This window comes from Mya arenaria, chromosome 1, assembly GCF_026914265.1.
Source record: "Mya arenaria isolate MELC-2E11 chromosome 1, ASM2691426v1".
NCBI classification, from domain to species: Eukaryota; Metazoa; Mollusca; class Bivalvia; order Myida; family Myidae; genus Mya; species Mya arenaria.
The window spans coordinates 14664550-14681862 of NC_069122.1; the positions used below are offsets into that span (position 1 = coordinate 14664550).

The 17313-nt window shown below is 36.4% G+C and overlaps 1 protein-coding gene across 2 annotated transcripts in view; it reads right to left on the bottom strand.

Annotated features, from left to right (window-relative positions):
- Positions 1-1282: 1282 nt before the first annotated feature.
- Positions 1283-17313, bottom strand: part of LOC128231602 (mucin-16-like) — a 154468-nt gene continuing 138437 nt past the window's right edge. For both annotated transcript variants that reach the window (XM_052944633.1, XM_052944639.1), the window contains 19 exons: positions 17068-17236; positions 16056-16182; positions 13743-14760; positions 13600-13649; positions 12963-13121; positions 12354-12491; positions 11370-11498; positions 10814-10937; positions 10371-10417; positions 9946-10021; positions 8506-8643; positions 8306-8358; positions 7342-7509; positions 6826-6984; positions 5683-5838; positions 4840-5036; positions 4070-4168; positions 2377-2589; positions 1283-1610 (listed from right to left, as the gene is read on the bottom strand). In XM_052944633.1, coding sequence (XP_052800593.1) covers positions 1467-1610; positions 2377-2589; positions 4070-4168; positions 4840-5036; positions 5683-5838; positions 6826-6984; positions 7342-7509; positions 8306-8358; positions 8506-8643; positions 9946-10021; positions 10371-10417; positions 10814-10937; positions 11370-11498; positions 12354-12491; positions 12963-13121; positions 13600-13649; positions 13743-14760; positions 16056-16182; positions 17068-17236 — 3364 coding nt within the window. In that variant the 3' untranslated portion in view covers positions 1283-1466. The remainder of the gene's footprint in view (positions 1611-2376; positions 2590-4069; positions 4169-4839; positions 5037-5682; positions 5839-6825; positions 6985-7341; positions 7510-8305; positions 8359-8505; positions 8644-9945; positions 10022-10370; positions 10418-10813; positions 10938-11369; positions 11499-12353; positions 12492-12962; positions 13122-13599; positions 13650-13742; positions 14761-16055; positions 16183-17067; positions 17237-17313) is intronic.

Consider the following 17313-nt stretch of genomic DNA (forward strand, 5'->3'; position numbering starts at 1 on the left):
GATGTTGGTGTAAACGCCTTGGCACGGTCATTGATGTTGGTGAAAACGCATTGGAACGATTTGTGATGTTGGTCAAACCGTTGTCTTCTTGTTTGCAATTGACCCTTGAACCTTTGAGTAGGACCTTGGTTAAATACTGGGTTACTGGGCTTGTCAAAGTAGTTTCCATTATTGTATTTTGATTTGCGTTCCAATTGTGTATAGAAATTGATCAATGATGATATGTCACTGTTTCCAACACTGAAACAATCTATATTCACGTTTGACTGAAAAATATAGCATTTATTTTGGTTCTTTTTGCATAAAGGAAGCCTATATAATCAGTAGGTACCGCATTGTTGTGTTTTATATTTTGTTTGTGTTTGTAATGTGTCAATATGTATAATTGCATTTGATTGATTTTTTTTTATTTATTTATGTGCTTTGTTGGAGACGTTTTTGAACGTTTTTAAAATAATCGGCTATGTTTTCTTAATATTAATTTTGTGGGTTTGCAGACATTACCAGCATAAACAGTATTTATTGACTATTAGCCGAGTTAAGGGACAAGACACCAGATGGTCCCCAAATCGGCAAATACAGTATTCTCAAAACAAGCCTTTAAATGTCAATATGAGCTAGAATGATGGCGATTATATATCATTTCAAATAATTAAGTTGTATTTTGTCTTAGCAGAGTTTACCCGTTTAAAAATTGTGCATAAGGTTAACAAAACTATTGTTTGTATATTTAGCATGTGAAAGTCACGTGATTAGTAAAGATAAATATACCGAGGCTATTTTTTTTAAATTTACTTGGATTTACGTGGAAGACAGACCCATTTTTTTCGAATGGGAAAAATACGCAAATATTGCGAAAGATACATGTGTCGTTAGCGATGTGATACATCAGGAGGCGTGATTCAATGCGTTGCACACAATGGTTACAACTTGCTGTGTATTGCTGAATCGGTGATCAGTCGAAACTCGTTATGTCGAACCCTGTTATCTCGATGTTCTGGTTATGTCGATTTTTTCTCTCGAATATTTAGGTTTAATAGTCATGTTTTGTATTTCGGCTATATCGGATGTTCGTTATCTCGAAGTATTTTCCGGGGCCACATCTACTTCGATATAACGAGTGTTTACTGTATACGTTTTATCAATTCAACGCTACTAGTCAATTCTTGTCGTGTGTGTTTCACATCATGTGTAACGAACATATAACATGAGGAATGCAACCTTCCATTTCATAAAGTAATGTGCGTTAAACACCCATAGAGAAATTAAACAAACGAAACGATCAGAGCGTAAAATTTATGTGCATAATTATCCATAGAATTAATAAACAAAAACTTAACGAAAGGGTAATCTTCATTCACAAGTAACAACAGTTAACAAAGTTTAACACATATATTGTTCCTTTTGTGTTCATTTTCTTTTCACTACGAGCTGTTCATGTCACTTCCGGAAACGTAGAACGAGCTCTACCCGCACATGTCACATAGACATGCTGTTAGCGTCGGCATGAAGGCGACCACGGTTTCCACAGTTCCGTCGGCGTTCTCGCAACGCATTTCGACCTCCTGGTTTCCTCCGGGAATACCCTGGCAACAACTACATTCGTTGTCCTGATGAAAGATAAGCAATGTGCCAATGATTAAATGATATAATAATGACACTCTTATTCAAAATCAATACGTATAACAAACATAAATTTGGAGTGATAAACCTTTAACTACTAACTAAATAATGCATTAATGGAAAATATTAATTACTGATAACCGTGTGTTTAATAGCAGAAAGGGCAAAAAGATTAAATGATTGGTGAGTGCTTAAAGCTTTACTGTGATCTACTATTGTCTCATAAGGTAGAAATACCATGTTTTCTGCACATTTCTTTCAAATTAAACTCGGTATCCTTTATAAGAACCATTGTTTTCGACATTTATTTATCAGTTTGGTCCATTAAAACAATTGTATTAACTGTGGTAAATCATATTTTTGAGTAAGAGTGCATCTTTTGGCTTACAGCTGCATTTTCACAGACTGACCGATTAGACAACTTTTTCAAAAAGAAATGTCTCAGAATCAGCTTTTTGGCATCATTGTTTTCAAACCAGTCGAAAAGGATAATACACAAAAGAAAAAATCGCAATTGTTTGGAAATTTGTCGAAGTTTTCATTTGATGATTATCATAATTAAAAATTCCACTTTGATAATACTAAGTTATGTATATGAATGTTTTTCCAAAGAATATTATGAACGTAATGGGCCGAATCGATTCGATTATCGATAACAAATGGGGTCCGATTCTCAAACACTGCTTAGAGTGTTTGCCCTTATATCCATTGACTTGCTCATGTTTTTCCTACATATGAAAACATAAATCTCACCGTTGAAGGCGGATCCCCGTTCGACAGAGTCAGATGTGGCTTAGACTTGCTCTCGCCGCACGAGCCGGCGCAGTAGCTGTATGTGAGCTCGGAGGTGGAGCGGCAGTTCTCGTAGTTAATGGTCTCCGTTTTGTTTCGAAGTTGGCAGGTGGGAGGAATTGGCTGGCACCTCGGACAGCAGGGGCCGTCGTCATAAGTGATCTCCTCTCCTTCCTGTTGAAGTAAAGGTTACACTATACTAGTTCATGATTTTTTTATAAAAAAAACATTGTAGCCATACGGTGTACAATTAGGGACATACGACTGAACGTATATCAAATTTATTCGCTGGGAGAACGTACCGATAATAGAAAAACATATGCTACCTCACAAAGACAAGTCATTGTAACATTAGCCCTTGAGCGCCGGACATATATACCTTTTTTTTAAATCTGCTATAAACATATGTAACATATGAGTTGACCATACTTGAGGTACAAAAAAGAAGCAAGTCCGTATGGAGAAAGGTTTTGTAAATTCAGTCGAAACTCGTTATATCGAACTCTGTTATGTCGATGTTCCGGTTTAGTCGATTTTTCTTTCAAATATTTTTGGTTTAATTAAACATGTCATTATTTCGGTTATATCGAATGTTCGTTATCTCGAAGTATCTCCCGAGGTTCCAACGACTTCGACATAGCGAGAGTCCACTGTAACAGTAGTACAATTATTACGTGGTTAAAGATAAAAAATAATAGTACCCCAAAAAGTCCATTGATTCTCGTCATAATTCGAATTGGCACATACAAAATGCAACAGTGCACTGGGCCAAGTTTAGTTAAATTTAACAAGGTTTAGTCTTACACCCTGCACAGCCCTATACCCAAAGATACAAAGAGAGTCAAAAACACGGAGTCGAGAGTGATAACAATATCTGTCTTGATGCTGGCTCTAATGAGGCTTGTATAATTAAATTGTGATAGTACATGTATTTATAAATGCTGGGACATGTGGGAGGTTATGATCATGCACCTAGTAGACTCGTGTAAGAGTAAACGCCTGGTTGACCGTTCCGAGATGGTACTCCCATTGTTTAATTATTGAAAAGCTATTATGATGTATATGTAGTATAAAAATAGTTGTGTTTGTATTTGTGTCTCTACTTAATTGTCGTTTTTGCCAAATAGGGCGAATGCCTCTTTGCAGGGTTAATTTTTGGTTTTTCGACTACTGGGCTTGTCCACGATGTTTACATTGTATCTACAATTAATACTAGTGAATTTGTTGTTTCAACTGCAATGTATAACTTAAATGTGAACAACTTTAAATAGCATAATTTCTATAATCTTCTAGAGTTAAACAAATTTACAATTTGCCTTATTTAAAGAAGAAGACTTTATTTTAAATTTGCTTCTTATCATTAAAATCTAAATTCAATGTCATATATTTTTCAGGGAAAACAGAATTGAAATAGAGGAAGACAACTGCCATTTGAGAAAGAAAAGGAGTACATGGGTGATATATATTACTGCACTGTGCACAGTATTGAATCTAATCATCTACCAACTCCATGTTAGTTGCTGTGGGCATCAACATTGAAAAAGATGCAATTTTGGAAACTGTTTAAAAAATAAACGCTATATAAACAATTTGGCAACACTTAGGTTTCATAACTTTTACAATAAAGGCAAATGTAAGAAAGTCAATCACGTACTTCACACACGGGTTCCTCCATGACTCGTTCGCACTGAACTTCTCCCATTACACACTGGCAGACGTCACATGTTCCGGTTGGCGACCAGATTTCTCCGCTCTATATTGAAAATGAAATTCAATATAATTATACGTATGAAGAAAGTCTAAGTAAAATGGCACCACTAATACTAAAGAGACGGCGATACACTACTTATAAGGTTACGTACTTCTTGTGCATTACGTCATTAATGTATGTGTACTTCTTGTGCATTACGTCACTAATGTATGTGTACTTCTTGTGCATTACGTCAATAATGTATGTGTACTTCGTACAAGTTTAAAAGCTAACACTATAGGTTGATGCAAAAACAATGGATAATCATTTTAATAATTTATAAGTTCTTAACAACCCAACTATGCCCTCCGTAAAAGCGATTTCAAACCATCTTAACAACCCAACCATGCCCTCCGTAAAAGCGATTTCAAACCATCTTAACAACCCAACTATGCCCTCCGTAAAAGCGATTTCAAACCATCTTAACAACCCAACCATGCCCTCCGTAAAAGCGATTTCAAACCATCTTAACAACCCAACCATGCCCTCCGTAAAAGCGATTTCAAACCATCTTAACAACCCAACCATGCCCTCCGTAAAAGCGATTATCATAACAACTCAACCATGCCCTCCGTAAAAGCGATTTCGAACCATTTTAACAACCCAACCATTCACTTCATAAAAGCGATTATCTTTACAACCCCACCATGACAACCATAAAAACGATTTTATACCTTCTTCACATCCCCGTCCACCACACACGTGTAACAGTCCGCTATGACAACACATTCTCCGTCTTTCAGGTACATATCCTCGGGGCACACGCAGGCAGGCAGCAGCTGGTCTGAGCAGGACGCGTCGATCAGCATATCTTCACATGTTTGCGAATGGCACAGCGAGTCGTTCTTCCATACTTGTGGAGGTTCACACGCTTTGAATTCAAAAATGCATCATTATATTGACCATATCGAATAAAGATGTTTGGTTTATCAGTTTGTGTACAGTCTTTTTTATTGCGAAATATTTTGTCTGCGGCGATTCAAATACTGTGAATTGAACGAAAATATCCATCATTATATTGACTATATAGAATAAAGATGATTCGATTCAGTTTGTGTACAGTCTTCTTTTGCGAAAGATTATGTCCGCGGCGGATCACTACCTTAGAATTAAACGTAAAAGAAACATTATAATGTTGACAATATAGAATAAAGATGTTTCGATTCAGTTTGTATATAGTCTTTTTAATGCGAAAGATTTTGCCCGCGGCGGTTCACTAGCTTTGAATTAAACGAAAAAGAAACATCATAATTTGACATTATAGAATAAAGATGTTTCATTTCAGTTTGTGTTAAGTCGTGCGTTGCGAAGTATTTTGTCCGAATATCAAAATAAATACAAAAAATATTATAATTAACAAATAACACTAGAAACTCCGATTCTGAAAGATTTACTTTGGAGACTGCTAAATTTGTTAATCAAGTTTGATACTGTGAATTGTGCATGCTTGATTTTTGAACATTATTCAATAAAGTTAACGTTACAAAATTCCTGCATATATTTGCTTAATGACTTACTGCAGTCGCTTCTGAAGCAGATCTGTTCTTCGACAAAGTCAAGGTCACCACAGATGCCGGGTTCACCAGCGGTGATCACACGTTCCCGTATCTGTGTTCCGATACCGCAGAGCACGTTACACGGCGTCCAGTTAGTCCACTCGCTAACCTTACAATCTGAAAGAAGTGGATGGTTTGTGAGAAACGACATATGTATGGTAAGCTGCGCAATGATGAATTCTCTAGACAATGAAATAATGCAAAATCGTAAAATATCATCATTCTTAAAATTATAGGGATACTATTTACCTTTGTTATAATACTTCAATACTAATGGTTGGATGGTAAATGCAGCTCATAAAGACACTTAGGATTTACTTTCAGAAATAAGTATTAAGCCTACTTTTGTTATAAAGCTTCACTTATGATATTATAGTTTGACGTTAAATGCAGCCCATTATGTAAAGAACTCTAATAATAATATTTCAAAAATGGGTAAGTCTACTCGTGGCATAATAATACACTGATGATAGTTTGACAGTAAAAGTGTCCGTAAAGTACATAACTCAAATTATTTATGTAAAAGTTAGATGACATGAAGTAAATTCTTAATGAATAAGAATGGGCTGACTGAGCGCAACGAATGAGCACTTCATAATCATTAAAAAATAACTGAGGTCATCTAACTGACTTAGAATACAACCTCAGTGTCTGATACATTGACAACGCAAACTCTGAAGAAGGGATTGTGTATCGGATGAGTGGCAGTAGGCGGACCTTTCAATACGCGCGGAAGTTAAACTCCTTAATGATTAGGTCAAGAACTTAATGATTGGCTATCTGCAACAGCATTGGCTAAAATGGAGGCTGTATTCTAATTTTAGAAATAAGTGAGTGCCGTAGCCAGACTTAAAAAAAATAGAGGCAGTACGGTCTATGGGGGTCCGGGGGCATGCCCCCCCCCCCCCCGATTATTTTTTTGCATGAAGCGATTTCCTGCATTCTCAAGTGTCTTTGGTCGATGGTTTGTGTACATTGAGGCAAATGAAGTCAGTCGAAAATGGTTATTTTTAGAGATATATAAATTGTTATATGTACCGCAAAACACCGAGGCAGCTGCCTCGGTGTGCCTCAGTATAGCTACGGCACTGTAAGTAAGCATACCTTCGTCACAAGGTTCCACTCCAGTACACGGTACGGTTTCTTCCAGGTATTTATCACACACATCTGATGGGTTGACAAGGTCTCTGGTTCTGGTCATGTTGCCTGGTCCACAATTGCTGCTGCAGTCACTCCAGGCACTCCAGTCGTTGACATCGCAACCTACATGTGGTAGAAGAGTCAAGGTTGGATCCAGGATTTAACGTTAGATGGGGCGTAACTTAGGGGCGTTACGTTTTAACTTCCACCTTTACCGTAGGATCGAGCTTTGTGCGGTTAAATTTGTTGGTAGTGGAGTTCGTTGGTGCTCCCCAAGAAAATTTTAACAATTTCAAGTCCGAAATGGTTTATTTTACAACTTTTGCTTTTGCACGCTGGGTGCAGACTGGTCAAGAAATACAAGAGCATAAAACAGCAGGCAGGTCCGTTTATAATAATTCATATAAACATATTCGTATTTGACATATCTTTATAGTTCATATTGCTAAATAGAAATTGATATACTATGCATATACTTACAGGAGACCTCAGTATTGCAGAGTTCCGACTCGATCATAGGACCTGAGCAGGCGGCCCCGGAACACCGCGGCAGCGGGTTAGAACATGTCCGATGGCGGGTTCGTCGGCCGCCGTCACACACCTTGGAACATTCGCTCCACTCAGACCATGAGCTGAGTCCTCCGTCAACTAGGAGATCAAAGTAGGTGAATGTTTACAGACGTCAACGTATTTATATAGTTTATATTAAGAAAGGAAATGTTATCGGCATTTTAATGAATAATGGTATGTCTGATTCTTCACTAAACTTGAGAAACTATTGTCAATGTATTTTAAAAAGTAAGATAAAGTTTCAAATATGGTGTGCACGTGTAACGCTATAAAGATATCGTTTTTTTATAAAATGAATCAAATTGGCAGATTCCGGTATATATAGACAGTGTGAGTATACCACGTGATAAATTACGTCATAAATGATTCGTCTAAAGGCAATATTTTCCTTGGAATAAAGACTTTAAAGAAATATCTCTAAACTTCACCATTTTATATGAAACATAGCACAGTCTACGCCGCTTACAGAGCCCCGCCTTCGGTCCTTTTAGAGTAATCCAAACATTATTTTGAAAACAGGTTTGTCGAAGTTTGAAGAAACTAATCACCTTATCAGACTTCTGTAATATGACAAAGGTGGGACTCTTTAAGCGGCATGGACTGCCTTTTGTTCCATTTAAAATGGTGTAGAAAAAGAAAAGTTATCTTTTTTTTAAGATTTCATTTTAAGCAAAGTATTTCAATTATCACGTGGTATACACACACTGCGTATGTTAGTTTGTTTGTTTGGGTTACCAAGCCGGACAAGGTGGTTACCTCCGGTTCCTTCGAATTCCCTCATATAACAAGATCAAACTCAGTGACTTACCATACGTAAATAGATCCTTCTTCTCAAACATTGTAAAATAAATAATTTGAAGTTTAAAAAACGTACCATTCTCGTCCTCCTTAGAGACACACGACTTAGAACCGTCTCCAGCACAATAACTTAAAGTAAAATAAACAACAACATGAATGATAAGGTTCATGGGTACGTTCGAAAATATGATTTAACCTTACCATTATGCACGTCAATCAGACTGAATGTGAATTTTATATGAAAAATCAAAATAAGACAAAATGAAAAATGTATACCATATTTCGCACGTGCAGTTTGACATGACATCACCAACTTTGTAGTCGGGTTCACAATCAGGACCACATGATTCTTCGACCTCGCAAGGCGTCGTCTGTTCGGTTTCCTCCTCGTCACAACCCGGTCCGTCCAGAACACTGCAATATGTACAAAAATAGTTCTCTAACAGAAGTGATGACTACACCCCGGAACGCCACATTCGGAGCTCCTCGGCCATTTTTATCGAAACAATCTCGGATGTATGCCCAGTATGCCGGTACATCAGTTGAAGTATTTTGGCATTATATCATTAATGAAATGTAGAGTTTTAGAGTTGTATTTATTGATCTAAGTATAAATTGATTGCCAGTAAAGTGTATTATTGCAAACCTAATTAAGATTCCCAAGATTAAGTCATAAAGTTTAACTGCTTTATAAAATTACTACGCGATCTATTTGCAGCGGACTTAAACGTACCGCTTTTTGAGTATGTAAACCGTCCAAATACATCCGAGGTTGTTTTCGATAAACATGGCCGAGGAGTTCCGAATGCAGAACGCCAATGACGTAACTGATTGACTTACATAAATACTGACGTTATTTTGGTTAAAATCATTGAGCATCTTACAATATAATGTATATTTTCTGATTACAGTCGAACCCCGATGGCTCGAACTCCCAGGAACCGGCGAAATAACGTCGAGCCTCGGGAAATTCGAGCCAAGCGGGAATGCAGTAGAAAGAATTCGGTCCATAACATTCAGCTCGAGCCAACGAGGAAATCGAGTTATGCGATTTCGAGCCAACGGGGTTGAACTGTATAGCTAAATTGCTACTATTTTAGCACAACGTTTCAATGCCTTCATACAAACTGAAAACCTTAACATTGTACAATGTTTTAGTCTAATCTCGTTGGCTCGAACTCACAGGGACTTTCAAAAATACCTCGAGCCTCGAGTTTACCTTAAGTTTAAAGAAATCTGTCCTTTACTTTAATTCGAGTCAACGAGAAATTCGAGTCAAGCGAGTTCGAGACAACGGGGTTCGACTGGAGTTTGTTGTTTTTCAATGAAATTAAGCTTAACTATGAAATAAAAACTGTAGAATGAAATATAGAATACATGTCAGGTAGTAGGCCCCAATTTCTCGAATCTTGTTAAGGTTTACAGGTTTAAGTAGCTTATACCAATAAAGAAAATTGCATACTTAAATTTAATTTTAATAAATGCAACAATGCTTTATTGTAAATATCTTAAAAATCATTGCTATTTAAAGTCTAAACAATATTAAAGAAGAAAATATAACGCATATTATAGAAAAACAAAAATAGTGAGCAGGGCTTAGTCCTGTTATAAGAGACTTAAAAAGTTTGGAGAAATTGGGACCCGGATTTTTTACATCCCTGATAACCCGGTGTGTGAACCCCGGAGTAATCACATGCATTTAAAATGTTACTGTACCGCGTTCTCCTCATAATGCCAGGCCCGCATGTCGTTGAACATTGAGACCAATCGGTCCATTCCCTCGGAGAGCAGCCTGTTAAATATATCGGATTTCGTTTATATTTTATATTTTTAAGGAATATTTCACTAGCGAGCGCATGATAAATTCCTTAAAGTTCAAAATATGAACGCTAACAAATTCACATTTTGACCTATTTTGTCATAAACGCAGTTGAGCTAGATCATGTCGATCAAATACACGAATAATAACTGACTCTCTTTTTTCCATACAATCCGCTTGAGCATTTTATGAAAAACAAAATTAAACGCAATACAGCGATTTCATCGGAGCATAAAGTAGTGCAAACAATAAATAATTCTAACAGTTAATATAGGTGGAACGATTATTAACATTGATGTTAAAAAAATTCACAAGTACTTACAGAACGGATCCTCGGTGCAACTGAACTGGTTGAATTCATTGCAAGTGCTGAAACAAGTATAACAGTTAGATAGTATGCAGTGTGTGTAAACCACGTGGTGAGTTACGTCGTATAATGGACGTCAGAAGGCAATATTTTACTTAAAACGGTATATCTGTGAGAGTGCAGCTTTAAATACATCACAACACTTTAAAACGAAGACGAATAGTTGTTTGCCGACCTGACGAAAACAATTTTCTAAGTACTTATACACTTCCTTTACAGTGAAATCAAAATATTGATCCTACTGATAAAAAATATTTAAAAAACAAAACAAAATGGATTTTGTTATTTTTGACAAATATTTATCGTTCTTATTCAAAAGTTTTAAATAATGCAATTTTAGAAATCTTTTGGCTCGACATTACTTGATAGCACAGCTTACACACGACATACATGCTTACCATATTTCACAAGGATTGGCAGGGTTTGGTGACCTGGTGAAGCCTGTTATCACAGGGACACCATCTTCGTCATAGCAGGGACAGTCGGTTTCATTGATGCAGTGTCCATTGTCCCAACGCATTCCTGAATAGTATTATTGTATTGAATAGTATATCATTAACCCTTACCCTAACCCTAACTCTAGAGATAATCACAGTAATTTGATGGGAATGAACTCCTGCTTTGGTATCAGTTGACCTGTACAAAATTTAGTGACATTTAACCTAAAATAAAAAAAAATCTTCAGATTCATCAAAGGGGTCACTCCTACCAACTATCTAGCATAAAATATCAATGAATTACTGCACTTTAACACTGTCAGAAAATCCTCTGTTTAGGCATTTCGAAATTTTCTGACATTGTTAAAGTTACGTGAGCTATTATGAGCTTTTAATGTCGTTCTATCATTGTAACAAACATTGTGTTTACATTTCACAAAACATTAAAAATCATTGTTTGACCGTATCACGCGTTCAAGTACAGATTAAACTCTTGGGGTATTTTCAAAACATTTACCTGGTGGACATTGACATCCCGGTATGCAATCATCTGTGTCTATGCAGGAGTCAGGCAGCCTTATTGCTTGACAGGAATCGTCACATACAGATACACACGGGACAGGTTCCCTTCCGTCCGTGCAGAAAGCTATGACGCAGAATAGTGGGGCATTACAATATCAAATACTGTCGAAAGGCAGAAGTTAACATTTCTGCATTCATGTCGAATGCATCTATATTTTTAAGAGAGAGATAAGGCCCCAATTTCTCGAAACTTCTTAAATCTCTTATAACAGGATTAAGCTAATCTGACTATTTTTGTTGTTCTTTAAAATGCGTATATTTTACTTCTGAAAGAATTTTTAAAAATTATGTAGGAATATTCTATATGATAATGACAGTAAGCCATTTTTCATTTATCAAAATCCATTTTCAGTATGTATTTAGGCTAATTGAAATAAGCGACTTAAGCCTGTTAAGCTTAAGAAGTTTCGAGAAATTGGGGCCAGATGTTCCATGATGAAAGCAAATGTGACTATCATAATAATATTACAAACATTTATAACTTTACTTTTTTTGTTGAGATTTTGAGACAAAACATAAAGTAAATACTGCATCTGTCAGTGCACGGGCAATTCAGCTTTGAAAATAGAAACTAACGTAAGTATATTTACATATACAATGGGCCGACCGTTCAGAATGTTGTTTAATTAACATCGTTGATAACAGCATCGTTATTAACTATAAAAGTTTGAATATCTAATGATATGTTCAGATATTTGCAAGAAAAAAGTACAGCTGAAACAGTTGTCTTAAATTATGCTAGAAATTCCTCAGAACACATGTGTATTCATTAAACTTCCAATGTAGTATATATTTTAAAGTTAACAACGATTAACTAAATGACATTGTTAACGTTAACAAAGTTCTGATCTATCGGCCCTATGAAATATATTTAAGAATCAAAACCATTAACTTGTGAAGCTAAAGTAGTCAAACTTACGTGTTGTGGAGCATCCATCGTTGCACACTTCGGTTTCATACAAGCTATCACAATCACCAACACGTGATCTTGATTTAGAGTTAGTCGAGCAGTCACATTCTGTCCATGAAGACCATTGTGAACACGTTGGTGTTGTAGCTGAGAAGGTTAAGAAGAGGGAGAGATGTGTTTAAATGACATAATTATTCAGTTTATAATTCTAGGGTAGTATTTAATATTCAACGTTCAAGTTAATCTTAGGGTCATACATCACGGACTTCGTTTACTCTATTGGTCAGTTATTAATAGTAAGTAATCCGATTAGCTACATCGTTCTTAGATCCAATTTAGACCAATATTGAATACCAGCCCATGATATTATGCAAGGTCATGTGACAAACTAAGGAATATTTGATTGCATTAATAGTCCTATGTTTTTTGAATGGTACCATTTTAATTGTAATATAAGTAAAGTATAATTTATATTATTGTTCTGTATGCAATTGCTATTTTATTAAATTTTATTGTCGTAGCTCAATGCAAAATCGTCGACTGATATGTGTTAATAGCTGTATATGAAAACTGAATATATACTAGCATTATAATAACTGATGATTTCAGTAGACTTACTTGGGCATGTGGTATCCTCACATGGAGTTTTTGTTTCGTCTACTTCTTCCTCCTTACACAAAATGCCGCCCGCAACCTTCTGCCGTGACCTTGAACTCCATCCGGCTCCGCACGTGACGGAACATCCACTCCAGTCACTCCAGGGGCCGTACTGGCAGTCTATATTTCAGGGAGTAGTAAGACATTTAAAGCTTCACTCTCACAGATTTACCGTTTTGACAACTTATTTATTTTTTGTCTGGGAACGAGCCAATCTATGCGAAAAATCATGTAAACAAGTCATATAAGACTGCTGACAAAACAATAGATTGCAGATTTTACATTTAAGTACAAAAAATGATGTTTTATGCATTTTTCTTAAACCGTTAGTAACGCTTTAAGCCTTAAAACATTAATTTTGGAACGGAAATATGAAATTCTGCGATCTGATATTGCTAATATATATGTAAGCAATATAACAGAGTTATAGGGATGTTGACAATATTATGGAGTTATATTGATGTGAACAATATAATCAGTATTTTAGAAAAGCTTTGATATGAGATATTAAAGAGGTTTCAAAGTTAAATATAAAAGACAACACAAACCATGAAAAACGAAAAGAAGTTGCTATAGTTGAATGCTATTCAATTCTTACCGCAAATCTCATTGTCGATACATGTCAATTGACCATCATCTGAACACTCACTAAAATAGAACATAATACCGTTTTAAAATTGTTTATACAGTTAAAAACAAATGGAAATTGGACCAAACAATACATATATGTGGAGTTCTTACCAATTCTTGCATTGGACATGAACGATGACACCAGCCTCAATAGTATGACCAGAATACACCGCTTCTTTATCGTCGGTAAATCCCGGTTTTCCATCCTTCTCAATGTAACCAAACACATTTGCATTTGGTGATACCACTATATGTGTAAAATTGACGTAACAAACAGACGGTGTTGTAACTGTTGTCGATAAAGTAGATGTTATTGTAGATGCGGTCGTAGATGATGAAAACGATGTGGTCACTGTTGTTGTCGGTGACGAAGTTGTGGTCGGTGAAGATGTTGTTGTCGGTGATGATGTTGTGGTCGGTGACGACGTTGTTGTCGGTGACGACGTTGTGGTCGATGTCGACGTTGTTGTCGGTGACGAAGTTGTGGTCGGTGACGACGTTGTGGTCGGTGAAGACGTTGTGGTCGGTGACGAAGTTGTGGTCGGTGTAGACGTTGTGGTCGGTGAAGACGTTGTTGTCGGTGACGACGTTGTGGTCGGTGAAGACGTTGTGGTCGGTGATGAAGTTGTGGTCGGTGAAGATGTTGTTGTCGGTGATGAAGTTGTGGTCGGTGAAGATGTTGTTGTCGGTGATGAAGTTGTGGTGGGTGAAGACGTTGTGGTCGGTGACGATGTTGTTGTCGGTGACGACGTTGTGGTCGGTGACGACGTTGTTGTCGGTGACGACGGTGTTGTCGGTGTAGACGTTGTGGTCGGTGACGACGTTGTTGTCGGTGAAGACGTTGTTGTCGGTGACGACGTTGTTGTCGGTGATGACGGTGTTGTCGGTGACGACGTTGTTGTCGGTGTAGACGTTGTGGTCGGTGACGACGTTGTGGTCGGTGAAGACGTTGTTGTCGGTGACGACGTTGTTGTCGGTGATGACGTTGTTGTCGGTGACGACGTTGTGGTCGGTGACGACGTTGTTGTCGATGTAGTTTCTGAGAAGGTTGTATATGATGTCGTAGTTGACGTAGGTTCAGATATAATAGGGGTCACTGTTGGGACAGTTGTGCCACTTTGACCCGGTTCTAAAGGCAAAAACAATTAATTATATTCATATACAAATTAAAAGCCCTCCAAAGCTTTGTTTACTCTTTTTTCAGTAAGCCCGAAGTCGTCAACGAATATGGCAAAATCGGCGAATAATTCATGTTCCTTGATCGGTCAGGATGCACAAACACGTCAAAAATTTCGATTTCCATAGTTCATCGAATTCTAATATTATGAGAAAAAATGCCTAAGCGGTTGAATATTTTAAACACAGCTTGCTGAATAGTAATTATGCAGTCTAGTGAATGAAGCAACATACAGATCATGATTGTTTTGTTTTATTATTGGAAAAGTTCCTTTTTAATGGTTTAATTGCTTTGGTAAAACATCTCTCGAAGGATATTGTTGATAGCTTACGCGTATCTAATAAGGCCTTCCTCATCAGATTAACAAGATAAATGCTGTTTAAGGGCCGGCCACAGTGCAATAGTGGGTGGGGAAGGTATAAATACTTAAAGGGAAATGAAAGAGTGTCGAGAGACATACCTTCCAGGGCCCAGTATCACTTACGAATTGAGTCTGACTTTAAGACTCAGATTCAGACTCAGAAAAGAAAAGGAATGCGGTTCAATTCTTAAAATACCGACAAAGATGATTAAAATTGCTGTATCGGTATAATATGTTCTACAATAAGGCGCAATTTATTATCAGTATAAGCCATATCAAAAATAATTTGAAATATTTAAGAACTCTGCTTTCTGAGTCTAAGTCTGAAACTCAGACTTAAACGTTAGTTAACGCGGACCATGGTGCTGACAAACATGGGGTTACTTCGGCATAACATATATACTTTTATATCCAGGTCACAAGCTCATTGTTATTTTTATTTGATATGCTATGTATGTCTGTTTTTCATGTCGGAAAATAGCTCATTGAGATCATTTTCTTGTTGAAAACATACCCGACTTTAAATAAAGATTATTGTGTCTTGTATCTTGTATGGTATTCGTGTAGTTATTTTTTTAATCACCTGGCCCAAATTTCTCAAAACGTCTTAAGTCTCTTATAACAGGATTAAGCTAAACTCACTATTTTTGTTTTTCAATAACTTGCTTAATATTTACTTCTTTATGAATTTTTATACTTTAGATAGGAATTATCTGTATGTTGATTACATTGAGCCATTTTTCATTAATCAAATTCAATTTAAGTATGTATTTTGGCTAATTGAAATTAGCTACTTAAGCCTGTTAAGCTTAAGAAATTTCGAGAAATTGGGGCCTGTACCATAAGTATCAGTGTCCAGTAAAATGTCATCAAATAGATTACTTACCATAACAAACACGTAGATCTAATTTGAAGGATCCTTCTCCGGAAAGCGTTCCCATCGATATTGTCAATACGACGGATCCAACATCCACTGCATCTTTGAACTTCGCCATTTCCGAACCTTTGTAAGTCTGTTAAAAGAAATTCGCATTTACAATTACAACGACCACTATTTTATTTCCGAATTTCCACCGGAGTATGTGTCGAAGGATATGTCAAATGGTAAACTATACTTTTGTTCATGACTAATAAATTTCCGACAGATACATTTCATGATTAAAACATAAAATATTGAAACCAGTATTTATAAAAAAACGTATAAAAAGTGTTTTCAAGGGTTGGTATTCAATAAGCAACTTAAGTCAATCTTATAGTCATACATCAATGACTTCATTCGCTGTATTGATCAGTTGTTAATAACAAGTGATCCGATTAGCTACATCATTCTTAGATCCAATAAAGAGCAGTATTGATTACCAGCCCTGGTTTGGTATTCGAAATAGTTCTTATCCTTATCTTTAGACATGCCTCATTTATTCCATTCAGTCAACTGGTCAAATTATTTTACTGCCCAATCAAAAGCTTTGATTCTACTTTAACTTAAAGATTGAACGAAGTTGATTATTGAATATGGCTCCTGATACGTTTCATATATCACCATAGTGCGCATGCGCAAATTCTCTTTCGTAAATATACCCGAAAGAAATAGGACGTCGTCGTTAAATTTAAACAATGTTGTAAAGAAACTACTTTTTCAGTCTTCGTTTAAAAAAAAAACACTTTCAGGTATTACATTAAAGAATTACTACGCTAGTCGATTTATATGCGAATTGTATTATTTCTCGTTTATTGCGTAAAAAACATCGCATTAAACATTCGGTCCGGCGCGAAGTGATTAAAACAAACAAAACAACTCCCCCACATGATTACACTATGTAACCTATAGAAACAATTGCACTCTCAATAATAGGAATATACAATATCATCAAAATAAGGATAATAAATAATGGTCTTACTGTTTCTCCAGAAGTTGTCCCATTTATGTATATCAAGTTAACGCTAAATGTATCAATGTTCTTCTCATCTACCAGATCAACACGACCCAGCTCGGTGAAGTTCTTGAACACAATGGTTATTGTAACCTTATTTGCAGTAACAACAAATGGTCCGGTGGTTGAATTTTCCCTTAAATAAAGAAAGGAAACATATTTTACGGTACAAGTCAAAAGCGTTAGTTACTTTTAATCATGTAAAGATAAATT